Raw genomic sequence first — 20,215 nt, 5'->3', positions numbered from 1 at the left:
GGCCGCTGCGGAGACGCACACAACACCCCTCCCCCGGCGGCCCCGACCCTCCGCGCAGCCCGAGGTTCCCGATCGCCCCCTCGCCAAGGGACCTAGCGGTGGACTGTGGGTGTGCTGATCAGAGATGGCTTCACTTAGTTTCTCCCCGCCCCCATGATCCACAGCAAAAACCAAAACGCTGCAGTCCCTGGGTGCGTGGAGAAAGGTCCCCTTGGGGAAGAGAGGGCGTTTGACCTCCGCTCCTGGGCGGCCGGTCCTGGCCCGCTCCCCTGCTCCCCCTTTCCCGAGATGAGGCGGCCAGCCTGGACAACACCGCTGAAGGAATAGGGAAAAGTAAAAACAGACCCGACTTCCGCAAGGAGCATTTACTTCATTTCAAACCCATTCCAAGGAAGGGATTTTTAATGAGCTTTTTTCTCCTATTAAAAATTATTCTAGTTGGATTTCTTTTAAATATATTTTTTTATTGATTTTTACAGAGAGGAAGGGAGAGGGATAGAGAGTTAGAAACATCGATGAGAGAGAAACACCGATCAGCTGCCTCCTGCACACCCCCTACTGGGGATGTGCCCACAACCGAGGTACATGCCCTTGACTGGAATCGAACCTGGGACCCTTCAGTCCGCAGGCTGACGCTCTATCCACTGAGCCAAACCGGTTAGGGCTCTAGTTGGAATTTTGAGTGAAATAACTGGTAACCATTAAGGCCCATTTTACGCCCAATTTACGTAAATCTGTAGAAGTGGAATTGGGCTGGGAGTGCAAAGATTTATCTAATTTGGCTCTAGCTGGTTGGGACTGAAGGGTCTGGTTTGGATTCTGGTCAAGGTCATGTACCTCAGCCGAGGCACATGTGGAAGGCAGCCAATCGACATTTCTCTCTCCCTTCCACTCTACTTTTTTTTTTTTTTTTACCTACTTTTAAAACTCAGGATTTGCTCCTATTATAGCTCTATGCTTCATATTGCAAGGATGAGAATGTACAGAGTGCATAGAGTGATAGGTAATAGCAGTTTAAAGCTGAATCACAATCTTTAATCTGAGATCAAAGCCATTTAAATACTTGAACAGAGATGAGGCCCTTAAAACTGGAACCCAATTCCCTCAGACTTCAATCTCAACACTAATAAACTCTTGGTGTACGGGATTACTTGACCTTGATTTTGTCCTGTCATGGCACAAACTTGGAATGCAAATATATTTTGTGAATGGTTTAAAAGTCTATCCAGTAATTTCAGAATCATCTTAGGCTCTCTTTTTCTCATATGCCAGATCCAATTCTTAAGTAAATCCCCGCAGCTCTACCTTCAGAATGTATCCAAATTCATCTCCCTGATTTCACTGCCACCACTCTGGTCCCAGCACCACCAATTCTTACCTGGATGATAGATACTGCAGCAGTACCTCCTGTCTGGTCTTCCTGCTTCTACTCTTGTCTCTCAGGTATGTTCTCACTGCATTACTTCAGTAATCCTTCTAAATAAGGCAGAGCACACAACTTATTCTCAGAAACCTTCAATGGCTCCTCATTTGAGTCAAAACCAAGATCTTTTAAAAAGGCCTCAGGAACTTCCTCTATTACTCTCCTGGCTCAGTGGTCAGCAAACCGCGGCTCTTTGGCCCCTTGAGTGTGGCTCTTCCACAAAATACCACATGCGGGCGCGCACGTACAGTGCGATTGAAACTTCGTGGCCCATGCGCAGAAGTCGGTTTTCGGAAAGGAGGTAGACGAAACAAGTATACAAGACGAGTGTGGATGGGAGAGTTGGATGGGGTCAACTTCAGCAAACGTACCTCAATCAGATTGAGGACATTTTTTAGCAAAGGCCAGCTTAGGAGTACCCTGCCGGAAGCCGGTCCATCCTTGCTGCTTGACACAGTCGCTGCAGGAAAGAAACATCTGCACAGCATATGTTTCAAGGGACCTGGCATATATAGCATATTGTTCTTAATATGTTTGCTCTCCTTAGCGCCATGTGTTTTAACCAAGGTCACCTCTCTGAGAAAGGTTGTTTCCCCAGGTGGGGATTTTCCCTGAGGTTAGGGAGGAGATACAACCCCTTAAGTAAGTGCCAGGCGGGTAGTTAAGCTACATAATCTTTACTCCCTGGAATGGAGATAAGAAACGCCCTAACCTTTGTAATAGAAATTGACAGGATTAAAATCGGCTGGTATAAATACAGATGTAACAAGACAATAAACATCAGATCCTGATCAGATCCTAACCAGAACTTCGCTGGAGATCCCGACCAGAACTTGGCTGGAGATCCTGGCTAGAGGTCCTGACTAGGCTGCTGATCAACTGAAGGCTGTCTCCGTGTCATTCCTTCTTCGCCGACTCTGTCCACACCTTTGGGGACCCCTGGACCTGCTGGGGTTGGACCCCAGCAGTACCCTAATTAAGTTAATAACAATGTACCTACCTATATAGTTTAAGTTTAAAAAATTTGGCTCTCAAAAGAAATTTCAATCGTTGTACTGTTGATATTTGGTTCTGTTGACTAATGAGTTTGCCGACCACTGTCCTAGCTCATAAGAGCCTTCCTGCTTTTCCATATATATATCAAGCTGACTTTTAGACCTTTTCACCCTCCATCTGGCGCTCTCTTCCTCATACATATTTCCATGGCTCACTCGATCAACTTCTTCAGGTCTTTGCTCAAGTTCATATGGTCAGGGTCCTTCCAGACCACCCCACTAAAAATAAGCCTCCCACCCCCACAGTCTTTCCCCTCCCTATATTCCTTCATTACACTTATCACCATCGGATATACTCGCTTATTATTTAACACTCTATCCAACCTCCTCTCCTCCAATGTGTGCTCCACAGAGTGGGCTTTGTTTTGCTCACCGATAAATCTCAAGTGCTTAGAACAGTCAGTCGCTGGCAAATAATTAATATTTTGTGAGTGAATGAATGAGTAAATGAATAAAACAAAAAGATAAGCATCTTTGTCAATGTTAGAAACGTTTACTTTGGTAATTTAGTTTATCCACAACTTTCTGTAATGTTATCCATTGATTAAATCTTCCCTCCCCTTTGTAGCTAAATTCAAATAATAAAAAATTTAAAAATTATTTGTAATTGCTTAACAGGTAAAACACAATCACTGACAATTAAAATATTAAACAATTCAATTACCTTTTTAAGGGTCATGATGAAAAGCTGATTAATAGAGCATCAGTGTACCTCACACCTGAGTGTGGCAGCTCTGGCACAGAGGTGTTGTTTCTTCTTCTTCCCCACATCTGTTTAGCCACACTTCTTTCTGGAATGTCCTTTATGCTTCTCACTATTGTGCAAGCTCCTGCAGGTGTCTCTAGCAGCAGTTCTCAACCTGTGGGTCGCGACCCTTTGGCGGTTGAACGACCCTTTCACAGGGGTCACCTAAGACCATCCTGCATATCAGATATTTACATTACGATTCATAACAGTAGCAACATTACAGTTATGAAGTAGCAACGAAAATAATTTTATGGTTGGGTCACATGAGGAACTGTATTTAAAGGGCCAGAAGGTTGAGAACCACTGCCTAAGGTCTGGCTCAGGGACTACCTCCTAAGGCCTTACTTGACCACTTTAACATACAAATTAAAAGCACAACGTAGTCGTTTTGGAAAAATGACTGGTAAATTCTCAAGCTATAATCTCTATTTAAAAAATATATACAAGTAGATAGAATAGACCTGATACATATATATATATATATTTTAATATATTTTTATTGATTTCAGAGAGGAAGGGAGAAGAGAGAGACAGAAACATCAATGATGAGAGAGAATCATTGATCGGCTGCCTCCTGTACTCCATACTGGAGATCGAACCCGCAACCAAGGCATGTGCCCTGACTGGGAATTGAACCGGCGACCTCCTGGTTCATGGGTCGATGCTCAAACACTGAGCCACACTGGCTGGGCTAGACCTGATATCTTAAAAAATAAAAACACAAATTGATTTCCAATGTGGGTTGAAAAGACTATACTGTAAAAAGACTATGCTGTAATAAAAAAATATAGCAATGCTATTTCACACTAAAATATGTAACTGCAGAAAAAGAACAAAATTCTAGCCATGACTTTTTTCTTTAAAAAAATTATAGAAAATTTTCAACTTGGTAAGCAATTACTACTCAAAAATTTTGGGGTAACATTTCTGGTCAAATGACATGAAGCATATATATATAGAAACAGTATAACAACCCTTCTTAGTCTAATTATGTGATATTTTAATTATTCACAATGGGGACCTCAACATTTAAAAATTAAATATGTAATACCAAACATAGGAAACTGAAAAACAATTTAATGAATAACAAAATGAAGATACATATGAAATAAAAATTTTAAAGGATTAAGAAAGATTATTCCTGAGTAGACCTGGAACATTATTTTTTTTTAAGATTATGTTTACACAAATATATAAAAAAGACTATTATTATTAAAAATAAGTTTAATTTTATGCAAGTATTTTGACAACATTCCCTTTAAACAGAAGGTAATGCAAGTCACATAAAAGTCTAAGCAGGTAAAAGGAATAGAAAAGGTTTCTTTTTAATTATTTCAAAGAAATTAGGGTATTCTTTTTATTCCAGCAATGTGCTTCTCTAAGTAAAGCAGGAATTACACCTCTGAGTGAAACCCACAAAGAACAGTGCTCGTAACACTTTTAAACTGTTTCCACGATTAATTTCTATTACTGTCTTCTAATAATCATAAACAGAGAAATCAAAGGTAATTATATACATAGATTAGTGCCACATGAGAAGTAGAATTTACAGAAAAACTAATCTATGGCAGCTTTATTTATTTTCATTTTCACTCCTAAAAAAATAAACTAGAATCACCTGTACTGTACAGGTAAAGAAATAATGCTATTTGGGAAACATATAAACAATAGTCAAGAGCTTTTTTATTTTTCAATTCTTTTAACCTAAATATAGGAATTCCAAGTTAACTGGGAAACTGTCATACCTCTAATAGAATACATGGTTTATATATTTGTATTAACATGTATTTTATTCCTCTACATTTTTTTAAAAAAACACACAAAAATACAAAGCAAATATAAAATTTTGAACATGAGAAAGCAAAAAAAGCAGTGTTCCAAATACATCTGTACTAGTTAGTAGATTGCTGGCCTTCTTTAGAAACAAATTCAAGAATTCATTATCCTGAGTATCTTCAAGGCTACTTGATGCTGTGTGGTTAATATCTTTAATTACATTTCCTCAAGGCTTCTTCTAATAGCTTCTTCTAATTCTACATCTGCATTAAAAAACAGAGAATTTTAATATTTAGGGCAGACAACTAATAAACATGTACTTTATGTAAGTCCCATCAACTACATCTGTCTTTGAAAGATGTAAATGAAAATCAAAATGGAGAAACTTATGGTAACAACTTGGAAGTTTCTACATAAACTTTGAATATTTCAGAAAGTGAGAACCTGGATATAACCTCAAACTGAGTTATTACATATATGAACTTAATGTGCTAAGGAACTTGCAAGTTTTTTCCATTTAGGAATGTAGATAGTTAACAAATTTCTGAAATCACTGATAGGTAGTCACTAAACATTAAAAAAATCCATGCACTTATTTCCAAAAAGACTTGATGTAATGCATATATGACAAAGTAGAAATAGGCAAAACCATGAAATGGTAAAATCTCACAGGCTATTAAAATTTGTTTTAAGCTTCCTAGTCTCTAAGGCAAAGAGTGAAACTCATGGCAATATATATGTCTTCTGAGAAGCCTATATTATACTAGAGGCCTGGTGCACAAAATTTGTACACGGTTAGGGTCCCTAGGCCTGGCTGGTGAGCAGGGGCAATCAGGGCGATCAGGGCCTTCTGGCTGCCAGACAGGGCCTTCCTTTGTCCCACGCCACCCCCTGGTGGTCAGTGCACATCATAGCAAGCGATCGAACTCCCGAGGGGACAATTTGCATATTAGCCTTTTATATATATAGAATACACATATGCATTCATTGAACAAATATTATTAAATGCCCACTGTATATCAGGCACAGAAATATAGTAGTGAACAAGAGACATTTTGGGGTTCACAGACCTCTCCATTTCCTCCTTGAGAATGATGCTAACGCCCAGGAGGGTGAAATTAGGTGTCTATTTCTTAGCCTTCCTTAGCCTCTTACACTAGATTTATCTTATCCCACCTAGTAGATTGCCTCTCAAAGCCTACTTGGTTCATAGGACCAGTGATACCTTTAGGATGCAGCTATACATACCTTCCTGAGCTGGGACACTGGTGTTATGTTGTCTGTAGTTTAAAATACTATAAGCTGGTATATACTGTGTTTAAGTTAAACTTAGGTTCTAGGTCAGTGATTTGCCCTCAGATGAATTGAGAGAGATGAAGAAGTACAAAGAAAAGCTAAAAGGCTCTCAGCAAGGAGAATTAAAATGACAAGATTTATAAAGATATGAAAACTCATTATGAAGTTACAGTAATTAAGAGTGTGGCACTAGTGCAAGAATAGATGAGTAGACCAAAGGAACAGCATAGACATCTCAAAAACAGTTTCCATAAATATATGGAAACTTGATTTATAATAAAGGTGGCACTATAGAATGGTGGGAAAAGATGGTCGTTTTAATTTAATAAATGGTGGTGTATCAAAAAACATTATGAAAAAGAATGGTAATTTGGAATGTATTAAAATTACTTTTATTCATGAAAAGACACCATTAAGTGAGTAAAAAGGCAAACCATAGAGTGGGAGAAAATATATGCAATACATGAAACTTGTGTACCCAGAAAGAACTGAAAGATTTTTAACCCAGAAAAAGCAACAAAAAGATAATCTAAAAGAAAACTGTCAAAAATTTTGAAAAGGCCTTAATCAGTTTGGCTCAGTGGATAGAGCCTTAGCCTGCCAACTGAATGGTTGCAGGTTCGATTCCGGTCAAGGGTATGTAGCTTGGTTGTGGGCACATCCCCAGTAGGGGGTGTGCAGGAGGCAGCTGATCGATGTTTCTCTCTCATCGATGTTTCTAACTCTCTATCCCTCTCCCTTCCTCTCTGTAAAAAACCAATAAAGTATATTTAAAAAAAATTTTTTTGAAAAGGCATTGACAAAACATTGTGTCAAAATGGTCGTGAAATATTACTCAGCAGAAAAAATAGAAATTAAAACCACAAAAAAAAAACCACAAAGAAATACCAGTATGTACCCATCACTAACTAAAATTAAAAAGACTAATTTACTTCAATGATTAGTGAAACCTTAGATCAATGAGAATTCATATACGCTACTGTAAGAAAAGAAATTAGAACAATTACTTTAGAAAAACTATTTGGCATTACCTACTAAAGTTGAACATAAGCAACTTCTAGGTATATTTTACCAGAAATGTGGACATACGTACACCAAGAGACATGTACAAGAATGTTCATTTAAGTATTACTTATACTAGCTGAAAAGTACAAACCAAATGACTACAAGTAATAAATAAATTGTGATATATACATAAAATAGAATATACAGGTATTGGAAATGAACAAACCAAAACTATATGCTAACATCTGGATGAATCTGTAAAACAATGTTAATTGAAGGCATTCAAACATAAAAGAATATAGACCATGCCTTGTTGTCCAACTATGATGAACACAGTAAACAGAACTAATCTCTAAGATAATTAAGATGTTTGGATTAGCAGAAAAGGATATTAGCAAAGTTACTAGTATATTTTCACGAACTTACGGATAAATGGATAGAAAATCTCAATAGAGTAATGAAAATTATGAAAAAAAACACAGCACTAACTAGAACTTTCAGAACTGAGAAATACAATATTTGAAATGGAAAATTCACTAGGTGGGTTTAACATTAGAGGCAGCAGAAAAAAGGGTCAATAAAACGGGAAGGTTGAAATTACTGAAAATGAAGAAAAAAGATTGGGAAAAAATGAACAGATGTGTATTTATGCTGCCTAACACGTGTGTAATTGGAGTTCCAAAAGAAAAGGAGACAGAAAGTGAGGCAAAATTGTAAAGAAATGATAACTGGAAATTTCTAAAACCAGGGGGATCCTATAAACTTACAGATACAAGGAGCTAAGAAAACTCCAAGCAGGATAAATAGAAAGACAACTCCATCTAGAGAGACTTTTAAAAACTGCTAAAATCCCAGGACAATGAGGAAATATTGAAAGCAGCAGAAGGAAAAAAGAAAAAAAGACACACTACACATAGGGGAATAATAATGCAAGTTAGAGTGATTATCATAAAAAAACAATGAAGGCCAGAAGACAATGGAATGACATTTTTAAAGAGCTGAAGGGAAAAGTTATTAGTCAACCTGAATCCTAAAGTCAGAGAAAATGTCCTTCAAGATTAAAGGAAAAATAAAGATGTTTTCATACAAATGAAATCAGAATATTCATTACTAGCAAAACTGCATCACATAAAATGAAAGGAAGTTCATTAGGCTGAAGAAAAATAAAACCAGCTGGAATATCTAATCTACTGAATATCACTGGAATAGCACACAAATATTCATATAAAAGAATCCTACAGAAATAAAAATATGTAATAATAGAATATTATGAATAACTTTACATTGGTACATTTGACTGTTTAGGTAATATGGGTAAATTTCTTGAAAAACAATTCTACAAAACTGACACAAAATCTGAATATTAAGAATTCCTAGAAATTGTCCAGCTAGCAATTTAGTGGTTGAGCATCAACCTGTGAACCAGGAGGTCGTAGTTCGATTCCCAGTCAGGGCACATGCCAGGGTTGTGGGCTCATTCCCCAGTGTGGGGTGTGCAGGAGGCAGCTGATCAATGATTCTCTCTCCTCATTGATGTTTCTCTCTCTCTCTTCCTCTCTAAAATCAATAAAATTATTTAAAAGGAAGAATAAAAGAATTCCTAGCAATAAACTCCACCCAAGATATTGCACCAGTGAATTCTATAAAACTTTTAAAGAAGAGATAAAATCAGTCTTGGGAGTAAATTCAACAAAATGGCAGCTCCAAAAATCCATCCCTGCAAAGAAACATTGAAACGCAAGCAGAAACCATCAGAAACAACTTTGTCAAAAGTCTGGAAAACACTTAAAGGTTCACAGCAATGAAGCAAATACTGGCATTTTTACTTGCCTTTTCCCCACTACCTCCTTGTTTGGGACCCTAGTCCGTTATTCCAGATGGAGCACAGTAGAATTTACTCACAAATTATTTTGTTTGTATTCTAATCTGTCTGGGGGCTACCTGAAGGAATGACATAAGGCATTCATCTCTATTTTGTCTAGCTCAGAACCCACTCAGGACAGAAAAGCAGCAGGCATTGCACAACAACATTGTAAGGTTAACAAAAACCCACAGACTGGGGGCAAAAGATTATGGTTGAGACTGCCTAATACCTAGGAGGAAAAGCCGTTAAGAAAATTTCTCCAAGAAATTAGGGCATTCAAAAGCACTTATGTGTACTGAGGAATTTATGAAGCCAAGCACATGCCCAAGACAGGGTGCATGCTCAGGAGACCCTAAACTTTCACTGTATGCTCAGTGAGGGGCCCCAACACCGTGCCAATATGTAAAGACGGGAGAGGTTTTTTTTTTCAGTTCCTGGTCTTGAGGGAAATCTCTGTCAAAATACTAGCTGAACACACGCTAAAGGAACAGAGGCTTCGGTGACCAGACATGACAAAGAATATTGTTTTTACAAAAATGGTTGGGAAAACTGCAACCTTCAATAATCAAGAACAGCAAACTCTGGAAATCTGATTCCAGAGTACTACATTATAATATTTGCACACCCAGTTTTCAATAACAACAAAAACACAAAGAATACAAAGAAACAGGAAAGTATGTCCCATTTAAAGAGGAAAAAAACTGAGTTAAACTGCCCCTGAGGAAGCCTAGACATTGAACTTACTAGCCAAAGACTTTAAATCAACAAACTTAAATATGTTGTAAGCAATAAAGTAAACCATGGACAAAGGAAACCAGGAAAACAAAGTTATTTAAAAAATGTTATTTCATAATTATTTCATAATTTCTCTCTATTGATATTCTGGAGCTAAAAAGTACAACTAAAATGAAAAATTCATTACAGGCGTTTAACAAATTTAAGAAGGGGGAAAATACCCAAATTTGATGAATGATATAAATCTATATATCCAAGAAGCTCAACAAACTCCAAGCAGGAGAAACTCAAAGATCCACACTGAGACAACATTATAGTCAAACTGTCAAAAGCTAAAAATAAAAGCAGCAAAGAGAAGCAATTTCTTACATATAAGACATCCTCAATAAGATTAATAGCTCTTCTCACCAAACACAATGGAGGCCAAAAGTCAGTGAGATAACATATTTACTAACATATTTACTACAACATTTTGTTGTAGTGAAGTACTGAAAGAAAAGGAAAAAAAAAAGTCTATATCCAGCAACACTATTCTTGAAGAATGGAGGAGAAATTAAGACATTCCCAGATAAATAAAAGCTAAGTGAGTCTGTTACTAGTAGACCTGCCCTAAAAAAAACCCTAACAGAAATCCTTCAGATTGAAACAAAAGAACAATAGACAGTAATTGAAGCTATATGAACAAATAAAGACACTTGTAGGAAGTATGTCTTTGTTTTTTTCTGTGGCTAAGTCTATGTTTCTCTTTCTCTCCTTTGTCTCTGGCTTCATTGCATTCTCTTTGAAAGAGAGGTAATTATGGCAATAAAAAAGAATACTGTAATAGGAACTAGAAGACCTATATAAGTCATGCCCCAATCATTTTGAATCTGTGAATCTGAAGGCAAATAACTTAATGTTTAGAACAGCAATTTTCAACCAGTGTGTTGCAAAAAATTTAAAATATGCAATACCTATTAAGTCAGGGGCACTGACCTCTTTTCCCTTAGGTTGTCAAATAAAAAAAATGACAACAGCCAAAACAACAGCCCTCTGGTGTGAACGGAACAAAATTATGGCTTTTTGCGGGGGGGGTTAGATTGGCAAAAAAACATTTTTTGGTGTGTCACAGATTTTTAGTAATTAGTTTTTGTGTGCCAGAGATGAAAAAGGTTGAAAATTGCTGGTTTAGAGAGCTAAGTTTTTATGTAAAATAAATGTTTTGCCTTTTACAAATTTTTAAGATTAAGAGCAGTTGCAAAAGTATTAAATTTTTCATATACATTAACTGAATTAAAAAATGAACACACTACTCTCTTAGCCTTTCTTTGGTCTTTAAACTGGCCACATATGATGTTTTACTATTTATAGTATAATATTAATAATTATATTGATAACCTATTAATTGAAGGAACTCTTAAAGCAAACTGCTGACATTTACAGAAAGGCGGTTTTTGCACTGGCAACCACACACATGATGCTGTCCTCTTTCTATTTTAGTGATTTGAGTCAGAATACCTCTGTTAAGTAGGCTTATTTACAGAGCAAACCTCAGATTTGGTGAGTAATGATGATAATAATAATAATGATCAAAATCACAATAACAGCCGTAGCAATCAATACCATGTGTCAAGTTATTCTAATAAAATAGGTATGCCAGTATTCCCTTTTTTATTTTGTGTGAGGGTTTTTTAAATCCTCACCTAAGGATATTTTTCCATTGATTTTCAGAGAGAGTGGAAGAGAGAAAGACAGAGAGAAATACTGATGTGAGAGAAACACATCGATTGGTTGCTTCCTGCATGCACTCTGACCAGGGTCTGGGCCGGGGAGGAGCCTGCAACCGAGGGACATACCCTTGACCAGAATCGAACGAGGGACACTTTGGTCCGCAGGCCGACACTCTATCCACAGAATCAACCCAGCTAGGGCAGTATTCCCTTTTTTAAATGGGGAAACTGACACAAATGAAGTTAAGTGACTTGCCCAATAGTACATAACTTATAAGTGGCAGGGCTGAGTTTTAACCCAGGCAGCCCAAGTCCAAAATCTGCACTGTTCACCACACTATTTGGGCTCTATTTCCTATCTGGTATACAAAAAAGTTACATAGGATCTTTATGATTGGCCTGGGTAGTCAGAGACTGATACTAGTCTATTGAGAAAACAAAAAATATGACAAGTCATGGTGGGGGCAGATGGGAATAGGGAAGCTACCTTTCCCCAAGGTAAAAAGCCACCTGCAAATTTATCCTGACTTCCACCACCATTTGTCAGGTATGTATTTTACAGTGTTGTGTTAGGAAGGGAAGGAGAGACTTGAGAAGTTATTTTGACTTTTTTGAGTTTTGCTATCAGGTCTGGACCAGAACATCACTTTGCTTTCATGGTGCTGGGTTAGCAAAATCACCTAAATTCTCCCCAACCAATGGCCTCAGTCTTAATTTCCCTTATCCAATTACAGAGAGATGAGTCTTGGCAGCTCTAACATGCTGTAAGTTTCTTATAAGTTTATTCATTCAATTTAGTGCCAAACACTGTGTTAGATGCTGTTGAAATAAAGATAAATAAAACATGATCCTACCCCTTGAGGAGCTCATAGTTCAAAGAAGATGAGAGACACAGATATGCTTACTACTTTTAGAGAGAGGGGAAGGGAAAGAGAAAGAGAAACATCAATGTGAGAGAGAACATCTACTGGTTGCCTTCTATATGTGTGCCAACCGGGGATTGAACCTGCAACCTTTAGGTATATGGGAAGACGCTCTAATCAACTGAGCCATGCTGGCTATGGTCAGACCAAAATTTTTTTAAAGCCACTTGGTATGGTACAGAGTGAGCCTAGAGGAAGCAGGAGTTAGCTCTCTCTAAAGATGGAAAATCTAGGAGAGGCATTGACCATACAAAATTGCTTACACAAATGATAATTATATATGATTCAACCTAAGAGTTAACATTTGAGCTAGTTCCTGTTGGGTAAAAGGAGAAGGGAAAGTAAGGGTATTAGAGGAGAGTGCAGAGGAGATCAGATTCCTTAACTTACATGGAACACTGTATGCTTCTCACTTTTATTATGTATGTTATAATAGGTAATGTATATAATAATTATATACAATAAAATATATGTATAGCAGCAAGAAATGAAAGACAACACACACATAGCAACATCCTTTTGATTTTTCTTAGGCAACTACTTAAAAGTATAAAGTACCTTCTCTTTCATCCTTTAATGATAATCCATTTTTCAAACTAAGGAATCACAAAAATCTAAAACCTTTCCAAATCTCCAAACCATATAATACATTACATAGATTATGCTAGAAATTCTGATACATATTCAGCTTTTATACATCTCACAATTTTCTGGATTAGCTAGGAGCCCACAAAACTGTAAAGGCTCCCCAAATGTGGTTATTTAAAAGTTATAATTTTGTCTGGCATTTTCTATGGGACTGGTGTGTGTGGCAAATAAAGGTTGCAATGTCTGAACTATGTAGATGCTCAATGGTGTTTATCTTGTAATGTCCTTGATAAGTAACTTAGCAGTTTTTATTTAAAAATCATAAAAGTTCTTTCATTTGTTTAACTCATTATTATGTGGCTGCTATGCACTAAGCTAGTCCTTGAAAGACCAAGATGGGGATAACAACTTGTCAAAAAGCTTGCTTCCAATTAGGCTGGAGATTTACTTTGCTGAACCAGTAATTCTGGCTACAAGAGAGAGATTCATTTTCTACTTCATTAAATGGATGAATCAACTCCACTGCCAGACTCAGATTCCCAAATTCCTAAGAGTACAAAGCTCTAGTATGGTCTCAGTCAAACTAATTTCATTACATGAGAGATCAAGCAAATACATAGAAAACAAATCAGTTAGGCCACTGTGTGTGCTTGTGTAGCCACATTTCCCTCCGTACGTTCGAATCGCCACATTCTCACTCCTACTGTTGTCCTTTATGTCGAAGATACCAATGTAAAGTATCAGTGAAGCTTAAAGTATTTTCAAAAATCCGTTGTTTCATTTCTTCCTGTGATTATTTAAAATCAGTATATGACGGAAAAGCCAAAGTAAAAAAATGGGCATATGACATAGACAAATAGTGGTATAGTCAGTAAATTATTTGTTGTAAAGTTCTCTTTAACCTGTGAAAGGAAATATGTAGATTTTCCTTTGAAAAGAGGGAAAATTTTTAATTATAGAAACAGCCCATTAATATTTAGACACAGCCCATTAATTATAGAAACAGCCCATTAATATTTAGACGTAAGAGTTTGCTTTCATAGTTCTGCAAAACTTTTAATAAAACTTTTAATCTACTCAAAGTAAAAATTAGGAAATCAAAATTTTCTCTAAGCCCAGGGGTTAGCAAACTTTTTCTGCAAAGGGTCAGAAAATAATTATTTTAGGCTATGGCAGGGATGGGGGATAGTCTATACTGTTTGTGTCACTACTACTCAACCTTGCTCTTGCAATGTAATAGCCACAACACAGTCAATACTTAACAGGAGTGTTTTCTAATAAAACTATTTAAAAACTAGGTAGTGAACTGGCTTTGGTCCAAGGGCCATAATTGGCTGATTCTTGTTCTTGCCTCCTAAATTAGTATTACACCTAAATCATCTTACATGAGAAAATGCAAACTATCCTTTGAATGAGGAAATAACTATTTTTAAGCTGAGGGGTAGGAGGGAGTAGGGGGGAATGAACAGGTGAGAGGAGAAAATAAAAAACCAGACGAGATACACTCAAGAAGGGAAAGGATTAATTATTCCATTAGGTTACCTTCTGTGGATCTGAATTCTTCTTCCATTGGAGTACTTTTTATACCCAGGTTGTCATCACTGTCACATTCTATAAGGCAGAATCAATAAATGCAAATGAATTTCTGAAGAAGTTATTGTGCCATAATTTATGTATTCTCAAACAACATTTATCAATGACTTCTCCCATACCCAAGCTTACTAATTACCATCCATTAGAACACCAATTTCCCCTTAGGTTTGTTTTTGTTGTTGTTATTTTTTTTAAATGATTATCAAATTACATTACATAAATCAAGAATAAAATAAAAACTAATGAAATAGGCAATTCAATTTTAGTTCTATAGTCAAAGAATTATTTGAAAAAGTTCTTTTAACATAACTATTGAATAGAAAATTCTAGTATTTAAAAAAACTAAATTATAAGACACCAGTAAACTCCAAAGTTTCACTTGCATGAAATCATCTTACAACCTTGGTGCCATATAAAATTCTCCTATATTTTGAAAATCATATGCATTCACCTCTATAGAGACCAGAGAATTAACAATGCCTCTGCATGGAACAAACTTACTCAACTCATGCCTTATGTGCTTTTATAATGAGAGCTAAGGCTTTATGAAGATGATATGACTGACCAGATATTGCCAACGTCACTTCAAATTTGAACCATGGTGTATCAATGACCCAATATTTGGCTTTTTGGCTTTTTACTTTAACTACATTCACACACACACACACACACACACACACACACACACACACACACACAGTGGTACAAAAGTTTATAGTTGTGAGTATACAAAACAATTTATTCTTGTATTATTATTTATTAATTATTTTCCATATGAACAACTGTAAACCAACTTTTGCCCCACCCTGTATATAGCTCAGAATGATGGAATCAGGGTTTAAATACCTAAATACAAGTCAAATGGACATATTTGCTTCTCTGGAAATATTTAAAAACTTAAAATATACATTTAAAAGTTAAAGACTTGTAATTGTTTATAAATAAAAATCACTGCATATCCCTTATATTCCTTTGCTGCAAAAACTTGTTATTAGAAGTTATCTTTTGCCATTCCAGCAAAAATACTATTGCTTTTTCTACATTCTGTTATATGCACCTGATACTTCAAACATTCCAAGCAATGTTTTAGGAAAATAAAACATTACAGTTACAACTTGAAGAATAACAAATTAAGTTTAAAACATTGGGTACAAAGATAAAATACCCAAGCTTTCTGTTATTATAATTCAAAGTCAAGGCCTGTCAAAAGCAGAATGTCTTAACTGGTCTAAACAATTCATCATTGCAGCCATTGCAGGACATGAGCTCCACAGAGACAGTGCTGGGTCAAGTGTGAGCAGGACAGGCACTGGGAGACTCTGTGCTCACTGAGGAAAAGTAACTAGTCATGGGTAAAGGGGCTCCTAAGAAGCCGAGAGGCAAGATGTCATCTGCTTTCTCTGTGCAAACCTGCCTGGAGGAGCACAAGCAGCAGGACCCAGATGCTTCCATCAACTTCTCAGAGTTTTCTAAGAAGTGCTCAGAGAGGTGGAAGACCATGTCTGCTAAAGAGAAAGGAAAATTTGAAGACATGGCCAAAGGTGGACAGGCCCATTATAAAAGAGAAATGAAAACTCATCTCTCTCCTAAAAGGGAAACCAAAAAGCAATTCAAAGATCCCAAAGCACCTAAGAGGCCTCCTTTGGCCTTTCTCTTGTTTTGTTCTGAATATTATCCCAAAACAAAACGAGAGCTCCTGGCCTCCATTGGTGATGTTGCAAAAAAGCTGGGAGAGGTGTGAAGTAACACTGCTGGAGGTGACAAGTAGCCTGATGAAAACAAAGGTGGCTAAGCTGAAACATGGAAAGGATATTGCTGCATTCAGAGCTAAAGGAAAACCTGATTGAAAAAAGCAAGAAAAAGAAGGAAGAGAAGGAAGATGAAGAGAATGAGGAGGAGGAAGATAAATCAGTTGGTTCTAATAGGTTTTTTTCCTCGTCTATAAAGCATTTAATCCCCTTATGTACAATTCACTCCTTTTTTTAAATCGAAATGTAGGGCTGTGTAAAATTTGTTTTTAAACTGTATAGTGTCTCTTTTAACACACCACTAGATGTGTCTTTAGATAGCCCTGGTCCTGGTGGCATTCTGACATTCTGAATGCTTTGCTGCTGACATTCTGAACGCTTGATACTAGGCTTAGTTGTTACTAGTTTGCAAAAATTAAAAATGATTTCCTCTCCTCAATCAGCTCTACCAGTAGTAGAGAATTTCATCCTATTTTCAGAACTTTGTACAGAATTACATCATATAGATTTTAGAGACGGTGTCCAAAGCAACAACATATAATTTCATTAACAGGCTGAGGAAACAACAGGCAGGTAGACTTTTAGAATGAAGTTCAACCATTGTTTTACATAATGCCTGTTCCATAGAGCTTGATGCTACTTCAATCATCTGTACTTTCACAGCATGAGTGAACTTTTATGTTCAATTTTTAATAGGTTTTTAAAATCTATATAACTGATATGATTCTATACATACCAACTATGCTTAATACCTGACCCCATTCATTCCCAAAGAAAGTAGATACAACAAAGTAGATACAACAATGTCCTAGGTCCATAAACCAGAAAGACCAAGAAGAGTATTCAGATTCAACAAGAATTTTCTTAAAGCATAGTAAACTGTGTTCTCAACTTGATTCACTAATATAACAAACAGCCTATGCTCAAATTCATTTTTGCATTACCTCAGAAAAAATACTCTAGGTAATACTTTGCATAAAATTGCAAAGAGGATGTTTAATTTATGTAAGAATGATAAAGTATTAAGTATATAAAACAATGTCTTTAAAAAGAAAATCGGACATTAATCAAGTTAATATTCTTCCACTAAGCTATAAGATATGGTCAAGTTCTTTTATATAAACAGATCATTAAGAGCCCACAAAATTTTTTATATAAGCAATGAAACAGTAAAAAATAGTAATTCAGAAATTCAATCAACACATTTGTCTAAGGTAGGTGTAATAATCTATAATCTAACACTTTGGAAAATAAAACCAAACAAGAAACTCTTAAAATATGTGTGGTCAGTGTAGTAAGAACAAGAAGCATAGTCGTTTCATCTTAGGAGAATGATTTACAAGCATGGGAGCAACATCATACAAGGTAAATGAAAAGTGGTGCTTGCATGGCTTCTATAACTCAGCATGCACTTATCACATTGAGATTGCATTTCTAGTCACAAGAAAAGAAAATGGGGCTTATTTGTTAAATTATGAGACAAAAGATCCTAGGGATCTTACAATGCTGATCACTTCCCTTGGCTATGATTGACATATAATCAGCTTACTTTTTTAAGTACCAGAATCCAAAATCAAATCTCTTTATCTTCTGAAAACAAAACTCCACATCTTCCTGATTGTTATTTAAAAAAAACACACAAAAACTCTATTTGATGTCTTTACCAAATTGATTCTGCAAATGTTGTCAGACTGCGGCAGAAAGACTCTCATTATCTTCACTCTTCCAGGATATGTTGAGAGACAATAATTCACACTGGAGTCTCTCTATACCATAAAATTAGGTATTTGTATTGGTGATACTGATGGGGGGAAAAACACATGTGGCCACATGTAGCTTTCTGGACCCCTGCTTCCTCATCTATAAAATGGGGTACTTAACACATCCAACTCATAATGTTGCAAAGAGGATTAAACCACATGTGGAAGAAGTTCTTTAAACATATTCAAACACTACAAATATAAAAAGCAGCTAGCCTGATGGCTGGCACATAATAGGTCCTTAATAAAGGTTAGTTTCCTTGCTCTTCTCTGAAACAACATTTATGTGACAAGTTATATTTGCACCTTTGAAACATGAGGCTTAAATTAATTAACATATATTTGTGGGGGAAAAATGTAAAAGGTCTAAAAGAGCCTCTACCTGGCTCCTCTAATTAGGATCCATGTATCTTGGCGAATTTTTAAAAAAGTGAAGTACATTATAAAATAAAATTGATGAAGGATAAGGGGGCCAACGGTGTTAATTAAGACAGATTAATATTCTAAAATATCTCTATAATGATATAAGTATTTTTATATATCATAGCTGTAATAAAAATGTTAGTACTAAAACTCTGATGCTTCGGAGGGGAGAGAATTTACAGGCTAAAAACCAGGACGTATTTAAATCTCAAAATTAGTATAAAGGCTCACTTTGCTACAAAGAGTAACTGATTTAGCTTAACTAACCAAGTCAGAGAACTAAAAATGTACCAGTAGTAAAGCTGCTTACCTACCTGTTCCCTTCCTACCAAGCAAAAGAGTGGTACCTTATGGCCAAATGACTGGACATCTGTATATGAAACCAGCAACTCCAAATATCTCTACTTTTACTGAAATAAGTACCTCCTGAAAAAATTTTCAATTAACTGAAAAATTGGCAAAGATTAAATTCTCAAAGTATTAAATATCATATGATCACTGATTCTCATGACACTATTTAACAGATTCTTCCTGTTATACAAAATCACTTTCTGGTCCTAATAACAAAACATGTCTGAAAAGTTAGAGAATAAGAGGTTCAAACTTATATCATTTGTCTATAGTATGGTGATTTAAAAACCCAAAAAGTTGCCAGATTTCTTATAAAATAATGATAAACATGTGAGAACTTCTATTGTATGTTACTTATAGTATGAACTTTTGTCATATTCTAAAATAAGAGTTGTATGGGTTGGTTAGTTTGTTGGTAACCAGGAACTTTGAGACCACAAATCCCCTGAAACTGTTCGCTTTTATGGAAAGAGGCTTTGGTCAGATTCTCAAAAAGGTTCACTGATTCTGCCCAGAAAACCACACTGTGTTAAGAGACTGTCTGGTTGCCAAATCTGAACATGGGAACACTATGCTAAGAAGCTAGATGAAGAAGCTATCCTGGCATTCTTGTGGTAACCAAAATTACCCTAAAGGCACAACAAGAGTTACCATGTTTGTGGACATTGATTTTCTAAATCCCAATCCATATAAAGACCACACTCCTTAAAAGAAACTATTACTCTACTATTCAAAAAGCCATTTGTTAGGAAACGTGATAAAGTTATCCAAGAAAGTGATTGTTCTTTGAGTTTATTACTACATTAGGTCCCCCTTATCCAGTTTTACTTTCTGTGGTTTCAGTTACGTGTGGTCCACCATGGTTCAAAAATATTAAATGAAAAATTCCAAAAATAAACAATTAATAATAGGTTTTAAATTGTGCACTGTTCTGAGTGCCATGATGAAATCTCATGCCATCCAGTTCCATCCCCACCCAGGACATGAATCATCCCTTGTCCGCTGTCTACACTGTACAGTTGACCCTTGAGCAACACTGGTTTGAACTACATAGGTCCACTTATATATGGACGTTTTCAACTGAACTTAAAGGGTCTACCCTGTGGTAGGGAATCTATATTTAGAAGACTGACTGTAGTTATACGGAGATTTTTGATTGTGCAAGAGGTCAGTACTCCTAACCCCTGCATTGTGCAAAGGTCAACTGTATATGTATGC

At 36.3% G+C, this 20,215-nt stretch overlaps 2 protein-coding genes and 1 pseudogene across 2 annotated transcripts in view; 1 reads left to right on the top strand and 2 right to left on the bottom strand.

The window, feature by feature from the left end:
• BAG2 (BCL2-associated athanogene 2) overlaps positions 1–2,669 on the bottom strand; it is a 16,295-nt gene extending 13,626 nt beyond the window's left edge. Inside the window, exons 1-2 of the mRNA XM_005863325.2 lie at positions 2,635–2,669; positions 1,379–1,462 (exon numbers count right to left, since the gene is read on the bottom strand). Of these exons, the coding sequence (XP_005863387.1) occupies positions 1,379–1,462; positions 2,635–2,669 (119 nt within the window). The remainder of the gene's footprint in view (positions 1–1,378; positions 1,463–2,634) is intronic.
• A 1,766-nt stretch (positions 2,670–4,435) lies between these two features.
• The window catches only part of ZNF451 (zinc finger protein 451), a 103,978-nt gene continuing 88,198 nt past the window's right edge, over positions 4,436–20,215 (bottom strand). The window contains exons 17-18 of the mRNA XM_005863324.2: positions 14,665–14,733; positions 4,436–5,265 (exon numbers count right to left, since the gene is read on the bottom strand). Of these exons, the coding sequence (XP_005863386.1) occupies positions 5,219–5,265; positions 14,665–14,733 (116 nt within the window). The 3' untranslated portion in view covers positions 4,436–5,218. The remainder of the gene's footprint in view (positions 5,266–14,664; positions 14,734–20,215) is intronic.
• On the top strand, positions 15,927–19,890 carry LOC106725606 (annotated as a pseudogene).

Source organism: Myotis brandtii, unplaced genomic scaffold, assembly GCF_000412655.1.
Source record: "Myotis brandtii unplaced genomic scaffold, ASM41265v1 scaffold176, whole genome shotgun sequence".
NCBI classification, from domain to species: domain Eukaryota; kingdom Metazoa; phylum Chordata; class Mammalia; order Chiroptera; family Vespertilionidae; genus Myotis; species Myotis brandtii.
Note: the sequence above shows the minus strand (reverse complement) of the source record. Positions and strands in the feature narration are given on the sequence as shown.